Here is a 20431-nt window from a genome sequence, read left to right on the forward strand (position 1 = left end):
ATGCCTACTCTCCCATCCATATAACATCCATATGAGTCATTTAGATGCAAATGAAGGGTATCCTCAATGAGGGTATTAATAGCAAACAAGAAGGCTTTCACAAACAGTATGCATTAACAATCCATGTCTTTACAATTTAACAACTAACTGAAAAATGTAGAGAATATAAGATCCTATTGTGCTTACTGCATCATAAGTACCAAAAAAAACCAAAACATTTAATTTTGCAAAACAAAATGCTACTTCACAGACTTTTTTACAACAAAGTGTCTCACATCCATGCATCAAAATTATTCAAGGTTCCCTGAATGACATAACAGAAATGACTCTTTTTGACGATTCTCTAATCATAAACATCAGGGAAGCAGTGAAACAGAGAGATATACATTCCACAAAGGTAGTAGCCATTGTGATGGAGGAGACCCAGCACAGAGTCCAATTTGAAGAGATTCTTTGTGGAGAGACAATTCTTCAAGATGTTCCTTTTTGCAGATAAGAATTAAAGCCAAATATCGCACAGAGGGCAGTGAAGAGGCCCACAACAGGTAGGTTCCATTATATAACCCATGAGGATCTCTAAAGAAGAGCAGGAATAAAAGATTTCACCAAGGAAGTTTAGGATAGAAAAAGAAGATGGGCTATGTGCAGGAGGACAAAGAATGACATATGGAACAAGTATTCCACTGGTACTCCACTTCAGGAATAAAGAAGGCGAACCATGGCAAATTTACGTTAAGACACGGATTATATTCCTATAGATTAGGAAGTCAAGGATGGATGGCACTCTGCATGCTGAAGGGAACTTCTGACGTGATAAGATCAGACCCATTTGAGCATTTGAGAATGACAACTAGGACACTAACAATATAACAGAGAGTGTGGCAGAGTGCACAGAGAGCTGGCCTTGGAGTCAGGAAGACTTGGGTTCAAGTCTCTTCTCTGGCTACGTGACTGGCTCTTATCCTGGAGACAACAGGAAGCTACCCGAGGTTTTTGAACAGAGTGACATGATTACACCTGCACCTTGGGATGGCCACTGTAGCTGTAGGTTGCAAGGTGGTACAGTTTATATAGAGTGCTGGACATAGAGTCAGGATAGACATGAACTCAAATGTGACGTCAGACACTTACTAGCTATGTGGTCCTGACCCTGAGCAAGGTGCTTCACTTCTGTTTACCTGTTATAGCAGCTGTAAAATGGGGATAATAAGAGCACCTATTTCCCAGGATTGTTGTGAGGAGCAAATGAGATAATAAGATCAAATTGCAAATCTTAAAGCACCATACAGATATTATTTATCATTTTTAAAAACTACTAGGTGATATGAAGAAACAGGCCTTACGGATAAAAAATTTGGGAAGAGAGAAAAAATTAACTTTTATCCCTAGTCAAGGAATGGCTTAGAGAAGTAGATTCTGCAGTTTTCCCATTAGTTCTCTGCTGCCAATTTAGGTCTGGAGCTAAAACCGAAAGGGCTTTCTTTAATTCCTTGAACAAAGCCTTTTTTTAATTGAGTCAATGACTCACTCCTATTTTTATGTGGATTGTAGTTAGGGCCAACCATGGTCACTTTCTCAGAAATGCTATAAAGATGAATTACTGATTAAATAATGAATAAGAGAAACACTTTACAAATGTTGAATGTCACCATGAAGGGTCAGTCTGAACTTGAACTCCAGCTGTCCAAGCTTCCGGCATTTAAACTGTATGTATCCTGATCTCACCCTCTCCAGTGGCGCTCAGTGGGTTTGCCTTTCTGGGCAGTAGAGGGCACTGGCGACTTGTATATGTTGTGTTAGCCAGCATGAAGGTGGCAGCAGCTTGCTTTCTCCTCCAGTTCAGATGTACTAAGTAGGATTTAATGAATGCTGAGGGTCTGTTCCACAGAGTTATAAACACTGAGAGAGCTTTTCAATCAGGTTTTGGTTTTTTGGATCTGCTTTTCAGAAAAAGTGGACCTGACTATAACTGTGTGGAAACAGGTCTAATGGACAGGCTGAGAGCCAATTCAGAAGGAGGGGAAAGATTTTTCAGTATATTCTTTTTTTTTTAAATCAATTAATCAATAGACATTTATTAAGTGCCTACTATGTGCCAGGCACTGTGCTAAGCTCTGGGGTACAAAAAGAGGCAAAAGACAGTCCTTGCCCTTAAGGAGATTTACAATTTAATGGCAGAGACAATATGCAAATATATATCAAGCAATCTATAGGATAAACAGGAAATAATTAACAAATGAAAGGCACTAGAATTAAGAGAGGTTAAGGAAAAAGAGGTAAGGGTTTCCTTGAATCACTCCCTTCATTTTGGCATTTAAGTATTAACCTATTATAGAGTCAGGTTTTTTGTACCTGGTGGAGGTAAAAGCAATGTAGAATTCAATTCCATGTTCAGTGAAGTCCTTTACTTTCACTTTATTTCTTCTTTTTATTTTTTAAAAACTCTTACATTCTGTCTTAAAATCTATACTAAGTATTGTTTGCAAGGCAGAAGAGTGCTAAGGGCTAGACAATTGGGGCCAAGTGACTTGCTCAGGCTCACAAAGCTTGGGAGTGTCTGAGGTCACATTTGAATCCAGGACCTCCCATCTCTAGGTCTGGCTCTCTTTCTACTGAGCCATTTAGCTGCACCTACCTTCATTTTAAAATACTGTCTAGATCAGAGGTGTCAAACTCATAGTTCAGGCTGGATATGGTCCACAACACTCCTGAATGTAGCATGAACCAGATTAAAATGTAATTGAATGAGCAGCTAGGTGGCTTATCCTAGGATAAGTGGACAGAGAGCTAGGCTAGGAGTGGGGAGGTCTGGATTCAAATTTGATACTTCCTGGCTGTGTGACCCTGGGCAAATCACTTTAACCCCAATTGCCTAGCCCTTGCCACTCTTCTGCCTTGGGACCAATACTTAATATTGATTCTAAGACAGAAGTTAAGGGTTTAAAAAAATGTAATTAGAAAATAGTTAACAAAATAACCCCACTCCCCTCAAAAAAATGTAGATAACGTCTAACAAATAACATAATTTGACCCTTTCCAAGTCAATATGCAGCCCTCAAGGTACTGTTCCTACTTTGAGTTTGATACCACTAGTCTAGATTATTGATTGGAAAGGGTAGTTCCCTAGTTTCAAAAATATAAAAATACTGTAGCTAACCAAGCAGGATGGGGGCCTGGAGGGGGACAGACCAGGACTGATACAGATAGGACTTTGAGAAAGGCAATATAATTATTCCCCTTGTCCCACATTCCATTCTAAGCAACAACAGCTGGACAAGCTCAGTACTTTGAATGTAAGCTACAGTGACTTCCATAGTGTCCTTTTATCCCATGGTCTCACTGGACAATAACACAGAGTGGATGTGGGTGGGTTTTGTTGTTATTTTTTAAAGCCTCAGATCTTGCGGCTTCTTTGGAATGAGAGGTCTAGTCTGGTTTTTTTCACATTGAGTTCAACATTTTTTTTTCTCATTTCTGTTTTCTTTTCTTTTTCAAGAAATAGTTTATAAGTTAACAAACATATAGCAGCATTCAAGTGTCCAACATCTTTCATGAAAAGAAGTTCGGATTTCAAGTTTTAGCATGGACAAAGAATGGAACAAAATAATGAAAACCGTGGGTGGTGTTTTTGTAAGGATTTAAAATGAATGACCTTGGTTCTGCTTTTAAATGCCAGGGACAGAAACTTTGGGACTAAAACCCATCTCCTGAATGAATTGTACTATACCTGCCTTTTATTGCATGTAGCTATCACATTTTAATCCCTTTGTTCTATATAATAGTGAGCAATATTTTATTATGAACTTCTAATGTATTTTAATGTATACTTTACATCAAAATAAATGTATAAAGTATAGTACATCTAACTTCTTTCTTTTTTAAATCCTTAACTTCTTAGAATCGATTCAATTATTAGCTGCAAGGCTGAGGAGTGATACAGGCAAGTGGAGTTAAGTGATTTGCCCAGGGTCATACAGTTAGGAAATGTCTGTGATCACATTTGAACTCAGGACCTCCCGCCTCTAAGCTTGGCCCTCTATCCACTCAGCCACTTAGCTGCTCCCATCTAATTTATTCTTATGAAGAGAATTCATTCAGTATGCATTTATTAAGTACCAATCCCATATAAAATCCAGTGGAGATACAAAGACAAAATTAAAACAGTTCCTGATCTCAAGGAACTTAATACTACTGATCAAAAAAAAAAGTTTGACCCTGTTTTTAATCAAGTTGCTGAACTCTCAATGGCCCTATTCATTCTAACTCTCAAATTCTATGAATCTTTAAAATGGATCACCATTACCTCACCATTTCTGGCAAAACAGCAGTATTGCCATTGTCCACTTGCAGCTACTTCTCCCCAAACATATGTGCTTAAATCGAGGTTCTCCCACAAACTAACACTCCTAACGAAGTCCAATAAGAGACAATGTCAAAGAGAGGCAAGCCTTAGAAAATTCCTTGGTCTGGCTAGCTTGATTTCCCTTGGGTCTCATTTTTTCTGTGCCTCAGGCACATGTGCAACTTTTAATTTTCATGGTTGAGAACAAACTTTAATATATTCTAGATAGTAAGTCAATTTTCCCTTAGAGTTATTGTATATGGCACTTCTTCTCTCTTAACAGTAGGAGTTTTTATTAGCTTTTTTGTGTGTGATGGTCAGTCTGGGGGGCCTATGGACCCCTTTTCAAAATGATGTTTTTAGATTCATAAAATAAAATACATGGGATTTCAAAAGGAACTAGTTATATAGAAATAATAGTTATCTGTCCATCTATCTATCATCTATTTGTCCATCTACATTCCATCCCTCCCCATTCATATACCTTGCCTCCTCCCCTCTCCCCAAACAATTTCATGGACTTTAGGTTAAGGACTTCTATTGTTTACAAGCTTCCAGTATAAAATAAAGACCTAGGAGGGAACATTCCTTAGTGAAGTGATATAGTACTTGGGTACAGTGTCATACATCTAAAGGATGCTCAATAAACATGATTTGATGATGATAAAATCATAAACTCAATAGGGGAAATACAAGGGCTTGTTTCTTAGGAAGGTTTCTGGAGGCATTCGAGGCCCGAGGGAGAAAGGCAATTGAAAATGAAATTTGTCACCATTCCTGATATGATGGAACCCTTTTTTAACATGGCTTCTTATTTCCTAGACTTGTCCTACCATGAGTCAGATCAAGTCCCCAGAAATAACCCTGCACATGATAATAAGGCTGATCAAATGTGAGTGTTAATAGTGTCTCTAGACACTAGCACTGTGCAGTGGTTCTATTGTGTCTGATGGGCAGAGGTTAAGTTCTATGAAAGTATGACCTGTTATTTCACATAAAAGTTCCTCCCAACAGGAAAAAAATCCCCAAATTCACTGGAAAGCATGTGACTTTTCACAAATCTATCCTGTTACACAGCAGGACAAGAGGATGTCAAGGAGGAAGCAGCTGGACATTCTCTACTACTTTGTAACTTCCCAAAAAAGGCCATGTTCTCACATAATGACCTATTAGAATATCATAACATGTCCAGTCCCTGTCATGCTGTGGACCTAAAAAATCACTCAAATATCAGTGGTTTTCTGGGGCTTTGGTCAAGTGAATTCTGAAATAATCTACCAGCAATACTAAAAGTTGAAAAATGGAAAAAGCTCAAAGAGACTGATTTACCTTTCTAGGAACTGCTCTCCCCAGGGCAACTGCTGGAGTGGAGCAGAAGAGGCCTACCTTCACACCAGGAGTTGCAAAATGGGATTTTTCACTTGCCAGTGCAATGTCACAACTTGCAACCAGCTGACAACCCGCAGCAGTGGCCAAGCCATTCACTTTGGCAATGATGGGAACAGGGTGTTTCTGGATTAGCATCATGACCTGAAGGAGAAAAGGTATTGATTACATTCTGACTCAGAAATTAGCTGATATTAGCAACTCTAGGGGTAAGGATACCACTTTGTATTTCTAGAGCAATTTATGGTTTTAAAGGTATTTTTGAAGAAAAGTGAAATCTTAGAATTTTAGAGTTAGAAGAGACCTCAGGGGCAATGCATTGTCTTGTTTAATCCTAGGGGAAAATAAGATAGAATTAGGTTCCTTAGTTAAAAACCAATTTGCTATGATGACTTTACTCCAAGGGAAGAAAAAAATTTGTCAGAGTATCTGAGATGGGCCCTCTCCTATTGGTATATTTTTTCTTTTGTTACATGGTCTTGTGAGATTCTGGAAGAACAGAAGAACAAAGGACTAGTAATGGGAATCCATACTAGAACTTGCAGGCAAGTATAATAAATCCACACAACCCCAGGAGTGGATCAGCCTGGTATCCTGAGATACTATGCTAGATTTGGAAGTGAAATTGGTGGGGTTGTCAACTTGGAAAAACAAAAAACCATTAAAGTAGTCATAAAACCAAATCTTTAATCAGGAAAAGCGACAAGCTCCTTAATATTTGGCCACCACACAGAGCCCAGCACTAAATACCACACAGAGTCAAACCTCTGGGGCCCTAGAGACAGTGTCTCTGAGATAATCACCGCCAAAGATGATTGTACAAAGAGCAATAGAACATAGGGATCTTATATACCTTTTGGGGAACTAAAGACAGAAAAGCATGATTGATTGGCTTTACAATGGCTACAAGAAAATGAGAAGACCAAGACAGGATTATCAGGGAGAGGCTGATGCTTTACAATGGATACTAAAGAAAGAGTCTGGCCAAAGGTGGGCTACCTGGGAGAGGACTTTGATACAAGGGGAGAAACTTCTAAGACAAAAAGAGTACTTAAGATTTGATTATGTCTACTAGTCCCACCTAAACTGGTTTCATTAAGTACATTAAATTTTATTATTTAGTCAGAGGCTAAGTCAGTCTGGGACTTCCCTCAAGACAAGCTCCCAAGGGATTGGGGTAAACTTGGGGTTCCCAAAACCCAGTTGACAGAGTGAATACTTTTAACTCTGAGCCTATTCTCCCTGGGGACTGAATTGATAGAGGGAACAACATACCTCCTGGTTTGGGGGAGAAAGGTTTATATTTCTGTCCTTGCTATATCTTCTCTATATCTTATCCCTTCAAAAAAGCTAATTGATGGTCAAAGCAATACTGGGGCACTAATTATGTTTACTGATGATACTGAAGAGATATTAGTTGGCATTAGCAAATGATACTGCAGTAATTACTGGTCATTGATATTAGGGACAATACCAGAAAAGGTATTTGAGGTGAGCATTAGAAAGAAACCCATTCCTTCTTAGAGGACCTAGAACCCTGAGAGGAATATGTAACTGGAATATGTAACCCACTAAAGTAATGTGGTGGTTGGTTCAAGGGGGTAGCTAGAGTGGCTAAGTGGACAGAGAACCAGGCCTGAAGATGGGAGGTTCTGGGTCCAAATGTGACCTCAGACATTTCCTAGCTATGCCACCCTGGTCAAGTCACTTAATCCCAATTGCCTGGCTCTTACTGATCTTCTGCCTTGGAACAAATATTTAGTATTTTTTCTATGAGGGCTTAATTTTTTTCTTAAATAAAAATAAAGAATAAGCCTAGAATTTATATTACACTTCTTGGATTACCTTATTGATCATTTCATCCCTTGAAAGTTGAAAGACCAAAAAGTGGGAAGCTTATTCTGGATATGACTCTTACCAAGAGGAAGTAACTGTCTACTGAGGAAATAACCACTCCATCCTAAAGAGTGTGATACAGAAGAGGAAATATAGCCATAGTCTCATATACACCCTAGATTTTAAGAAAGTAGATTTCTAAGAGTTTAGAGAAAGAAGAAGTAGGAGATTATGGACTTCTATTCTATAGGGGAAGTCAGTTCAGGGAGGGAAACTCTCAAGAAGGAAATTCTAAAGACATAAAGGGAAATAATTCTGATGAAAAGGAAAAACACGAGTTGTCTGAAGTGACTGATAAGGATGCACAGAGAATTCACCAACTTATTAGGATTTTTAAAAGATATGGATAGAATATGGAAATAAGGGTAGCTAACAGGATGAATTCAAAAGTATGGTGCAATACTTAAAGAAAGAATTTCAGGAGTGCAAAAGCTCAAAATGAGCACCTGTCAAAGAAAGTGAAGTTTGACAAAACTGAGTTTTTATTAAAGAAAAGAGTAAATTCATATAAGGACAGGGGAGCAGTTCAGGATAGACAGGATGACAATTAACAGCAGCAAGGAAAGCTTAATTTTTATTTTGCTTCCATTTAATCTGTCAAGGAAAATTACCTTTAGACTGGACAGGATGGAACCAAAATGGCTAATAGGGAGTTGATAGCTAAAATGATAATGAGAGAGTAAAAGATTACTTAGCTGCCCTTGATAAATTCAAGGCTCAGATGAATTACCTCTTCAGTTACTGAAAGAATTAGCAGAGATGATTGCTGGGCCATGGAGAGTGGAAAAGGTACTGCAGTACTAGAGAATAGCAAATGTCTTGATTTAAAAAAAAAAAGATAATAGAACCTATAAATTCTAGGCTGATAAGCTTGATTTAGATTCCAGGGAAATTTCTAGAAGATACAATTAAAGATTACTACTTGTTGGGTGTGTTATAATGGAGATTGGTTGGTTATTGTCCTTTATAATCAAAAAGGACCAAAATGGCATCACCATGTTGTGGCTGATCAGACCAACACGAGCTTGGGAAGGTTCCCCCACAACTCAGGCACAAATAGCCCATATGAACATTTGGGATAGAAATATCTCTAAATTTGTGCATCTCATTATTTTTTTGAGCTACTGAAATTCTGCTTTGCTTATAGAGCACAGTGCCTTCTTTGCTGTGGGCATGGCATGCCGGAGAATCCTGTTCCAGTGTCTTAATGGAGATTAGGTATGGGTTGGAATAGATGGTCTCTGAGGTTTCTCCCAACTCAGGGAATCCGTGATTTTGATTCATCTATACTTGAAGAAGAAACCTCTCTACAACTTATCCAGTAAGTATAGACCATCCACTCTTTCTCTGGAGATATCTAGTGAAAGAAAACTCATTAAAAGCAGCTTGTTAAACTTTTAGGTGGTTCTAATTGTTATGGAATTTTTTTCTTTACATCAAATGAAATATGTCTCTCTGCAACATCCAGTCATTGCTTCTAATTCTAATCCTTCTTCCACCTGACAAGTCTTTAAATCCTTGAAGACAGCTATTGATCTCCTTTACGTTTTCTTTTCTTCAGGAAAAATATCTCCAGTTTCTTCAAGCAATTCTCATGAGGCCCAACCTTGAGGTTCATAAGCAAACTGGTCTGTTCTCTAAATTTATCTTAATCCTTCCCAACATGTGGGCCTTTTTGCCAAACACAGTACTTTAGGGGTGGCCTGCCCAGGATAGAATATATAGTGAGACTATCAGAGTGGTGAGTTAGTAAATGTTTAACAACTAGATCTCCAACCACACATACATACATATATATGTATGTTTGTATGTATGTATATAATCACAAAAGACTTTTAAGTTTAATCTGCATTATTAACATTTTCTCCATTACTTTCTAGAGTCTAGACAATAAAACAACAAATCAAAGTCTGACTTATAGCAGCTGGCGAATAGAAATGCTCATACTGGGGGGCAGCTGGGTAGTTCAGCTCTTCCTTTAAAAAAAAAAGATTGAGAGCCAGGCCTAGAGACGGGAGGTCCTAGGTTCAAACCTGGCCTCAGACACTTCCCAGCTGTATGACCCTGGGCAAGTCACTTGACCCCCATTGCCTAGCCCTTACCACTCTTCTGCCTTGGAGCCAATACACAGTATTGGCTCCAAGACAGAAGGTAAAGGTTTAAAAAAAAATGCTCATATTGAAAAGTGAATAATTAGCATGAAAAGTGAATAATCATGCACCAATAAGAGTTAGTTCCAATAGTCCTGGTGATAATACCCTTATATTGTTGCTATGTTTCTCTTGCTGAAGTCCCAAGATAGCATTTACTTTTTTGGCTATTGTATCTGATTTTTGATTTATATTGAGCTTGCAATCCACCAAAATATCTAGATATTTTTTTCATACAAACTTATTCAGCCATGTCTGCCAATCTTATACTTAAGTCAATTATTTCAATCCAAATATAAGTAGCCTGTTGAGACTGTTTTGGATTTTGAATTTATCATCCAATGTGTTTGCTATCCCTACTAGTTTTATGGCATCTTCATGCCTTGATCCATGTAATTAATAAAAATGTTTAAAAGCAAAGATTCCTAGGGTCTTACACTAGTAGAGACTGCCTCCCAAGTTTGATACCAGACCACTGGGTCCAACTACTCATCCAGTTCTGAATCTACCTAACCATGCTATCATCCAGTCCAACTAGAATGGTATGCGACTTTGTCAAATCTTTTACTAAGATCTCGATAGAGTAGATTTTTGACAGATACCTGATGTAGTTTATTAACCCTGTCAAAAAAAGGAAATGAGGTTAGTTTGGCATGACCTGTTATTCATGAAGCCATTTTAGCTCTTTGAGCCCACTCTTTCCTTTTCTGGTCTTTATTAGTCATACCTTGAATGATGTGGTTAAGACTGTTGGCTAGAATTGAAGTATAACTCTAGCTTACAATGTGCCGACTCTTCCTTTAAAAAAAAAAGATTGAGACATTTTCTCCAGTCTGGCAGCTCTTCCCTTTTGCCATGATCTTTCAGAGATTACTGGCATGGGCTTGGCAATTACATCTGCCAGTTGTTTCAGTACTTTGGCATTTAATTTATCTGGGCCCAGTGAGCTAAACTCCCCAAAGGCAGTTTGATGCTATCTTATTCTCTTCCTACTTATCCAAACTGGTTTTCTTTGTGTCTTCAGAATGCCATTCTTGAGAGCTTCCCATCTCTTCTGGACAATTTTCCCATCTAGATTTTTAGTTCCTAGGATCCTCCCTTTTCTTTCTCTGAATACTCTAAAGTCTGCTTCCAAAATCTAGGGTGCATGTAACACTGTCTTACTTTTCTCCTTCCCTCTTTTTTTTAAAAAATCGTGTATTGGTTCCAAGGCAGAAGAGTGGTAAGGACTAGGCAATGGGGGTTAAGTGACTTGACCAGGGTCACACAGCTAGGAAGTGTCTGAGGCCAGAGTTGAACTTAGGACCTCCCATCTCTAGGTCCGGCTCTCAATCTACTGAGCTACCCAGCTGCCTCTTTTCCCTCTTTAAAAAAAAAACAACAAAAACTCTTACCTTCCATCTTGGAATCAGTACTGAGTAACAGTTACAAGGCAAAAGAAGGGTAAGGGCTAGGCAATGGGGGTTAAGTGACTTGCCCAGGGTCACATAGCTAGGAAATGTTTGAGATCAAATTTGAACCCAGGACCTCCCATCTCTAAGTCTGGCTCTCAATCCACTGAGCCACCTAGCTATCTTTCTCTCATTTAAAAAAAAATAAGTTTTTATTTGTGTTCTTTTTTTTCCATCATAGTTTTTCCCAGTATCCCTCTCCCTCTCCTAGAGTCATCTCATATAACAAATATTATTTTTAAGGTTAAAAAAGATAAAGAAAAAATGCAGCATAACTGAATGAAAAAATCTTAAAACATTTTCAATGTACATTTGTAGAATTCCAACCTCTACAAAGAGGCAAGTTTCTCTCCCTTTTTGAAACACAAATTCTGAAATGGATAGGTCACTTCCCACTAAGATTCCCATCATTACCACTCAGGCAAACAGTCCTTTTTATGGGAAAATTATATTCAGAAGAGAATTTCCCTTTGTGGTATCTTCTACTTTTATAAAGTAAATAAGTTATTACTGAAGTAAATTAAGAAACTATTTTCATACTAGCATTATGTACTTAAAAAAAACCAAACTCTTACCTTCTATCTTAGAACTGACACTAAGTATTAGCTCCAAAACAGAGGCAGTAAGGGCTAGACAATGGGGGTTAAATGACTTGCTCAGGGTCACACAGCTGGGAAATGTCTAAGGCCATATTTGAACCAGGACCTCCAGTTTCCTAAGCCACTCAGCTGCCCAGCATTATATACTTTTGGCAAAAAAGAGATTTATCCAACACTTAGGCAATCAAGGTCTCCTCTCACTACTATATCACATCTAAGTTCTAGGTTTACAATCTGTTTCCTGCATACTGTGTCTGTTTCCTCTTTTAGCCAGGTGCTTTGTGGATACTCTGATGACAAAATCCCTCCAATGCTCTCTACCATGTTTTCCCACCTCTGGATCCTGGATTTCCTCATATGAGTATATCTATGAGGTAGGAAGGTGATGTAGTGGATAGAGCTGAGTTCAATCTGGCCTCAGACACTAGCTGCTCTGTGACCCTGAGCAAAACATTTAACTTAGCTGTGCCTCAGTTTTTTCCTCTGTCAAATGAGGATAATAACAGAACTTTCATCTCAAGGTTATTGTATGGATAGGAGACAATCTTTGTCAAATGTTTGTAAATAATAATAATAATAATAAAGTGCATTGTAAACCTTAAACTGCAACATAAATGTTAGCTATTAACATCATCTCCATTGTGACTATTATGTCTCAATATATAATGTTACTCTGTTTTTCCTTCCTTTTAACTAACTGATTCCCTTTGAATAGCTTTCTTTCTGGGGAGTGGATATAATTTACATTTTTCTGCAACATCATAGTTAGAATTACCCTTATTACAGGATAATTTGTTAATAAAGTACAGGATAATTTGCTATTGTATAGACTAGGACTTAAAAACTTTGAACAAAATTTAGGCTTTTTCCTGCCATGGGATAATCTAAAAGATTATAGGTGCATATACCTAGAACCTGAAGAAATCCCACAGGCAATCAATTTAGCCTAACCTCTTTACTTTTCAGTTAAGGAAATCAAGAACCAGGAAGATTAGGCACCTTGCTAAAGGTCAGATAGGTATTATTTAGAAGAGCGGGGATTTGAGCCCAGGTGTTTTGACTGCAAATCTAATTCTCTTTGCCTGTACCATAAAAGCAGTCTTCATTTAATTTCAAGGGATTGCCTCAAATAATTTATTTTTAAGGTCAATTTCCTTATTTATGGGAATTTTACATTTGTCAGAATTTATTAAAAATGAGAATCTCATTTTCTAATAATCTAATTTAATTTCTTTCCACCAGACTCATGAGGCCATAATGTCACAATTATATCTATGCATAGAGTCACAGAACTGGGATCGGAAGGACCCAAGAGTATAATTGTTGGAATGCTGGATGGGGGTAATATGGACAATTGAAATGAATATAACATAAAAGAAATTTATCCTAATACTGCTAATGCTTTAGTGAAGAGGACAAAAAGCCATGCGGTATCATTTCCCTTTAGGATTAATTTCAGGAAAGCAAACTAAAGCAAGCAACAACCAGGACAACTGGCTGGTCTTAGTTGAACATCCCACCTTTGCCTACTTATCTTTAAGGAAGCTAAGGAAAGGGGAAGCAATCACACCTGAGCATCTGGACGGAGAAGAAACAAGCAGCCTGGCTAATACACAAATGCAAGCCCTTGATAATCCTTCCCAAATCAACTGCCCTTTTGGCCATTTCCATCTTCGGCACAAGTTTTTATCCCAGACCCAGCAATGGAGATGCTGTACTTGAGCAGGATCTTAAGCCCAGATGCTGTAGACATAATCACAGCTTTATCTTATTTGCTGAAGGAAAGGAACTGGTTCTTACTAAGGCGGCCATTTCAGTCCTTAAACCTGAGAAGAAAGAAAACACAAATACACAGAATAGGTCTCTTTGATGAAGGGCCAAAGTAACTAACAGGCCCATCGATGACTCTTTTTGCTTTTCAAATGACCACACTTATCATTCTTGAATTAACTCAAACTCCTCTTCCCTCCCTGTGCTGTAAATAATTATCTTAACTCTCATGCAACATTTGTTGTTTGTACCAAAGTTGCTATATTTGTTAGAGGCTGAGCAAATTCAGACACCTCCTATGTCTTCCTTTCGAAAATCAAATTTTCTCATGCATGAACTGAACAATGAAATATCTAACTCATTCTGTTCCAATCTGCCTGTTGATTACATTTGGAAATTGAAATCTTGCACAAGTTCATGGTGCACATATTCATCCAAGACAATTTGATTTCCTCAGAAATGGTATTAAAGGAATCAATATGTTCCTTCTCCCATTGTACTGCAATGGGTCCAGGTATGTGTTTATGAACTGCATCTTTTCTGTGAGGAGAGCAGTCTTTGCTAAGCTGTGTGTCAAGTTATTCACAACCTGCCTGCCCTGGGGTCAAAAGAAGTGTACTGGGACTTGGGCTTTAACTTTCTTTTCTTTCTTTTAAACCCTTACCTTCCCTCTTGGAATCAATACTGTGTATTGGCTCCAAGGCAGAAGAGTGGTAAGGGTAGGCAATGGGGGTCAAGTGACTTGTTCAGGGTCACACAGCTGGGAAGTGTCTGAGGCCAGATTTGAACTTAGGACCTCTCGTCTCTAGGCCTGGCTCTCAATCCACTGAGCTACCCAGCTGTCCCCTGGGGCTTTAACTATCTGAAGGAGAGTATTTTTATTCCACTTCTCTGGGAAGCCTGCTTTAGACACCAGCTTATGTAGGTTGTGCGGTCAGAGATTTAGAGCTGGAGAGGACCTTAAAAGCCATTTAAGTCCAACCCCGTCATTTTGCAAAATGGAAACTGAGACAGAGAGATCTGTCCAGCAATCATAGAATTAGAGTCCAAGATGAGATTTGAACCTTGGTTCTAACTTTATCTGTTTCCAGAAGTTTTAATGTAACATGAACTTTAATATATATATGTTTATATATATCTATATATCTATATCTATATATATATATATATATTTCAATAAAATTAGTTTCCTTTGTAAGCCTAAATATTTTATTTAAGCATTTACAAATATTCTGCAAAGGGGTTCATAGGTTTCATTGACTGTCAAAGGGATTCATGACACAAAAAAGGTTAAGACAAGAATCTTTTATATAAACCATGTTGTCTCTTCAGGAAAAGAACATTGTCTTGTAATAAAAGACAATAGAGGAGGCAGCTGGGTGGCTCAAGAGAGCCAGGCCTAGAGAGGGGAGGTCCTAGGTTCAGATCTGGCTTCAGACACTTCCTAGATGTTTTTTGATCCTGGGCAAGTCACTTAACCCCCATTGCCTAGCTCTTACCACTCTTCTGCCTTGGAACCAAAACAAAGTAGTGATTCTAAGATGGAAGNATATATATATATATATATATGCATATGCATGAGTTTATAGAAAATGTATGACTAAATTTAGCCTCAGACCCTTCCTAGATGTGCGACCCTGGACAAGTAACTTCATGCCATCTGCCTAGCCCTTGCCCTTTGGTTTTAGAGTCACTAGGACAGAAATTAAGGGTGATTTAAAAAAAAAAGGAAGAAAACATATGCCACATTAATACAAGGTGATTTTACAGAAGCATTAGTAGTTGGAGGAGAGGGGATCCAGGTCAGACCCCTTCCATGATACTAGCCTGAATAGAGAAGATCTAATTCTGCTCCTCAATCTATCGTCAACTTACTGTGAGACTCCAGGCAAGATAACTAAGTGCTGTTAATTCTCTATTTCATGGAATGGAGAAAGCACTACTGACCCCCTACACCCATGGATGTCAGGATAATTACCAACATATCTGTGAAATGACATGAGCTACCAGGAAGAAAGGAAAGAGCTGGATGAAATTATTAAGCTAGAAGATAAAGCTGCCATCATTATTTCCAGGTTTGCAATGCTGGTTACCTCACCTCAGCACATGTATGGAATACTTCAGCATGGTAATCCTGGCTTTGCTCATCAGAAAGTTCCGCTAAATCATGGCCAGAGGAAAATACAGGACCCTCAGCTAGGAAAAACAAACAAACAAAAAAGAGTCCAAAGGAAAGGGGGGGGGAAAAAAAAGAAGAGATATAAAAGCTAGCCCTAGGATATCCAGCCCTATATCTGCCTTTTGACATTATCCTAAAGACATAAAGGCTTGGGAACCAATTCATTCTGACTTCTGCTGCTTTAAACAGGCACATTTAATGTTATGCTACAATAACTAAAAGTAGTATTTTGGGGGCAGCTGGGTAGTTCAGTGGATTGAGAGTCAGGCCTGGAGACGGGAGGTTCTAGGTTCAAATGTGACCTTAGACACTTCCCAGCTGTGTGACCCTGGGCAAGTCACTTGACTCCCATTGCCTACCCTTACCACTCTTCTGCCTTGGAGCCAATACACAGTATTGATTCCAAGAGGGAAGGTGAGGGTTTAAAAAAAAAAAAAGGGAGTATTTTATACAAAATCAGAACAGGACCTTGACGAAAGCATACAATTAAAAAAGGGAAAACTAAAATTCCTTCTCCGAGGCTGAACCAACATTTTCTGGATTTGTAACCTATGTCTTTCACGATTGGATGGCCAAGCATAGATGGGTCTGTAAATATTTAGTCACTGAAAAGAAATTCCACTGAAAACTACTTTAAAAAGTCAGCTTTTTTGGGAACCCAGTACAAGCAAAGAAGTGGTGGTCAACAAAAGTGACCAGTGAAGTTAAATAGAATGAACATATGGCTCTGAGGCAGAAGATCAAGATTCAAGTTCTCACTGTCACTCCTTAGCTACATGATCTTGGGCAAGTTAGCTAAATTCTGGGGTATCAGTAAAATGAGGATAAAAAAATCTGCCCTACTGACCTCATAACATTGTCATGAATATCAAATGAGACAAATACTTTGTACCTATAAAAAGCACTATATAAATGAGAACTATAATAATGATGATGACAACAACAATTATAATAATAATTATTATTTGAGTTAGAGGCATAGAATATTAAAGCTGGAAGGTACATTAATGGTCATCTAACCCAATTCTCTCATTTTTCAGGTGGCTTATGCATCATACCATTCTGGTAGGTGATCATAACTCACATTTATATAGTGCCAGAACATTTTTATCAGAGACTTCCAGTGAATTGCTCAAAGTGACAAAGTTAAGATGAGCAACTATAGTTTTAATGGCAAATTCTCTTTCTATCACTAACAATGTCATGCCTCACAAATCCCCTGGTTACTTTACATTCTTCAAATAAAGATTGGTGGCTAACCATATGATACAAAAGTTAGGCTATACAGAAAGTCACCAAAAAATGAAACCATTTTTTTTTTGCAGGGGATGGGAGAGGAATGAATGGAGTTTTCAGCGTGCCCTATAAACCAAGTCCTGAAATTTGAGAGGGAGATCATTATTACTGACACTGGTAACTTACAGCATCCAGCAGTAAGATGAAGGAAAAGAAATATTCTTATTGATGAATGCTCATTATTAATGATGCTATAATCTATACCTCAAGTAGTGCTTTTACCAAGGTCTCAATCACTTTACCATTTTGTCTATCTAGAAATTAGCATTTTAAAATTCTCCATCTAAGTATGAGAGAATTGCCAATTAATTTCCAAATTGAGATTAATCTTTCCTGACACTGGTAGAACATGGGGAGAGAGAAATCTACTCTCAAAATCAAATTCTTATTATTAAGAAAATACCTGAAATGATAATGACTCTTAGATCTTTGCTTTCAGCATCATGGAGAATGTCATTTCGGAGAGATTTCAGCATATGTAATGACAGAGCATTTCTTTTCTTTGGATTATTCAGGATAATGGTCCTGTGAAGAACATTTTATAATTACTCAGTCATGTAGCCTTCATAACAAGTTAGAACCCCTCCAATCTCCTTTCTAATTTGGGGACTATTAAAAAAAACAAAAGGGAGAAAACTGATCTGATGGTGCTTAATGCTTAGTTCCTGCGATTTAGAGTAGCTGTCAACTTGCTGGAACTACAAATCAAGGCAAAACAAGGAAAAGAATACTTGAAAGGTGGGGTTAGGTTTATCCTCCTCTGTTGATTTGTTTCTTTTTTTCTCTGGGCTTGTTGTCAAAAACATTGCTGTCACCTCTGTGAAAAGGACAAGGCACAGTATTTTCAAAATCACTGTCCTCTGTTGAGCAGTTCCAAGTTTTGCATGACAGTGGCAGGAGCCAGAAAGAATCTGACAAAACAGCAGCTACTTCACCTGGTTCCTTCCAGCTGTTTTTCAGAATTAGGTTAGGAAAAGAGTCAAATATGACTGAAATTTCACCCCCTCCCTCAGTGCCCCAGAGCTCCTATCAACCATTCTGGGGAGAACAGAAACTGGCATGTTTGTCAAGATGATTCTGTGACAGCATTTCTCATCTGCCTTTTCATGGTATCGACAGAATTCTGCTAATGTGTGATGAGAGAACAAAAGGACAAAATTCATATTGGGAGAGGGACTCTTGATAAAAACCATCTAACAAAATGCCTTTGTGCATGCAAAGTTGCCTGATCACTGTTTCATTATACCCCATGTGCTGACTCTAATAACCTTGATCATCATCCTGTTGGCTGCATGCAGAAATGGATTATTATTACTGTTATAAGAACAGGACAGAAATCAGCAATGAGCCAAATGCAATTTTGCTGTTTTATATTTGACATCAGCCTCCTGTCACTCTCTACCTAGTGTTTTTTTTTTTTTATTACTTTTCCCCTTCTTTGATGGATTTCATATTCCTCACTGCAATGTAGGGCAATTTGGTCCCTCCATAAATAACATCCCTTGCTACAGTTCCCTTTGGTGGCTGAATTAATCCCGGTGCAATCAGAATAATAATGATTCTTGGGTAGTTCCAGGATGTCATTTCAATTTTGTGGTCCTCTTCAAATGGGTGTGATGTTCATTCTCTTGTTTTCCATAAATATTATTTACTTATGTGTATAAAAGCTGCTGCATGTTTTGAGAGTGCCAAGGGAACTGCCATAGGATCACAAGCTTAGAGCAGAAAATCTCATAGGTCATCTAACTCCCTTATTTTAAAGGTGAAGAAAGTGAGGCCAGGAGAGTTGAAGTATTTTTTTTTTCAAAGTAAATGGCAGAAACAGGACTTGACCTCCAGTTTTCTGTCTCCAAATCCAAAACTTTTCCCCACTGTATCATAATGCTGCTTATTAATATTTCCATTAGAGGGAAAATATTCTTGCCTCAGCAAACATTAAAAACATTAAAAAACCTACCACCCTGATCAATGGCATAAACTTACATTTTGAGGCCAAAAGCAAAAATTTGGAAAGGATCCAGGCTCCCTAAAACTGTGGCAATAGGTACTATTCTTGAATAACCCTCTTTTGCTCCTGAGAGCCCAAGCACTCCAGAGCCTACCTGGGAGTAACTATGACAGTATGTCTCATTAACACTTTGGCTGAAGAATTATTTTAACTCTCAGCCTGTTCTGGCCTAGAAACTGGGATCTTTTAAAAGAATAAGGCACGTAAATTCCTTGTTGTAGCATTGAGCAGATGACCAATATGGAAGCAGTTTAGATGGCACTGTTCATCAGAAGAGGATGATTAATTCTGATTAAGCCTCTAAAGCTATTTATTTCCAAGAACCATGAAAGGGAAAAGGCCTCAGTGAGTGCTGGAGAAAAACTGTTCAGGAGAAGAAAACTGCTTTCTGTTAGTTGTCGCCACTACCTGAACTCTGAAAACCATGCAAGAGAATAAAAATATTTTACATAGTCAATTATAGGGTAGATAGTACCATTGCTTTTGGTTATTACCTCTCAATTTTTTCAGACTCAATGTTGAAGTTAAAAGTCTTGTGAAACTGAAACAGTGTTATCAGAGGACAGCTATTTCCATCTTAGAAAAAGAAAGTAAACTGTTTTGTCTAAAATTACATAGATAGAGCTTAGAAGTCAATACTATGTACGTAGGTACTTAACGAATCCTTATCGAATTGGTAATGAAAAACTAGCTTTTTTTAACCAGGTTCTTAGCATTTCTTTTTTTTAAACAAGCTATTCCAGACACAGAGATCAGATTTTAATGGTTTTTAGCATCATGGAGGCTTAGAACTGGTCCAGACCCCAGAATCATCTAGTCCAGTGATGCAAACCTTTTAGAGATAGAGTGCCATGCCCTGTTCCCATCTCACCCCCTACCTACTCCTGCCCCCTTACCCCAGACAGGGGAGGGAGGAAGCACTCCTATTGGACTGCTGGATGGAAGGTCAGATAAAGTGAAAAAAATGTCCTTATCAGAGGTGAAGATTGAGGGGAGTGGCCCAAGAGCTCTACCCGACTCCAGCTCTGCCTCCTGGGAACCACTCAACTTGCCCCCTGTGCACTCCCATTGAGCTGCTGGCAGAGGGGTGGGTGATGTGAAAAAAAATGTCTACAGGCATGGTAGAGAGGGGGAGGAGAGCAGTTCTGAGTACCTCTGCCTTTCTAACAAGGAACTCGGGGTGGGGTGGGGTGGGGAGGCAGCTCTTGTGCCCACAGATTGTGTTCTGCATATCATCTTTGGCTTCTATGCCATAGGTTCACCATCACTGATCTAGTCCAAATCCTCCTCATCTACATCCCTTTAAGTTTCACAAAGAAACTATAGTCAAAGAGATTGTGTCATAGTGGCTGAA

General features: G+C 38.4%; 1 protein-coding gene across 1 annotated transcript in view; it reads right to left on the reverse strand.

Annotated features, from left to right (window-relative positions):
- ECHDC3 (enoyl-CoA hydratase domain containing 3) overlaps positions 1-20431 on the reverse strand; it is a 41874-nt gene that overhangs the window by 18274 nt on the left and 3169 nt on the right. Inside the window, exons 2-4 of the mRNA XM_044679405.1 lie at positions 17473-17594; positions 15693-15790; positions 5672-5872 (exon numbers count right to left, since the gene is read on the reverse strand). Coding sequence (XP_044535340.1) covers positions 5672-5872; positions 15693-15790; positions 17473-17594 — 421 coding nt within the window. The remainder of the gene's footprint in view (positions 1-5671; positions 5873-15692; positions 15791-17472; positions 17595-20431) is intronic.

Source organism: Gracilinanus agilis, chromosome 5 (genome assembly GCF_016433145.1).
Source record: "Gracilinanus agilis isolate LMUSP501 chromosome 5, AgileGrace, whole genome shotgun sequence".
In the NCBI taxonomy this organism is placed as follows: domain Eukaryota; kingdom Metazoa; phylum Chordata; class Mammalia; order Didelphimorphia; family Didelphidae; genus Gracilinanus; species Gracilinanus agilis.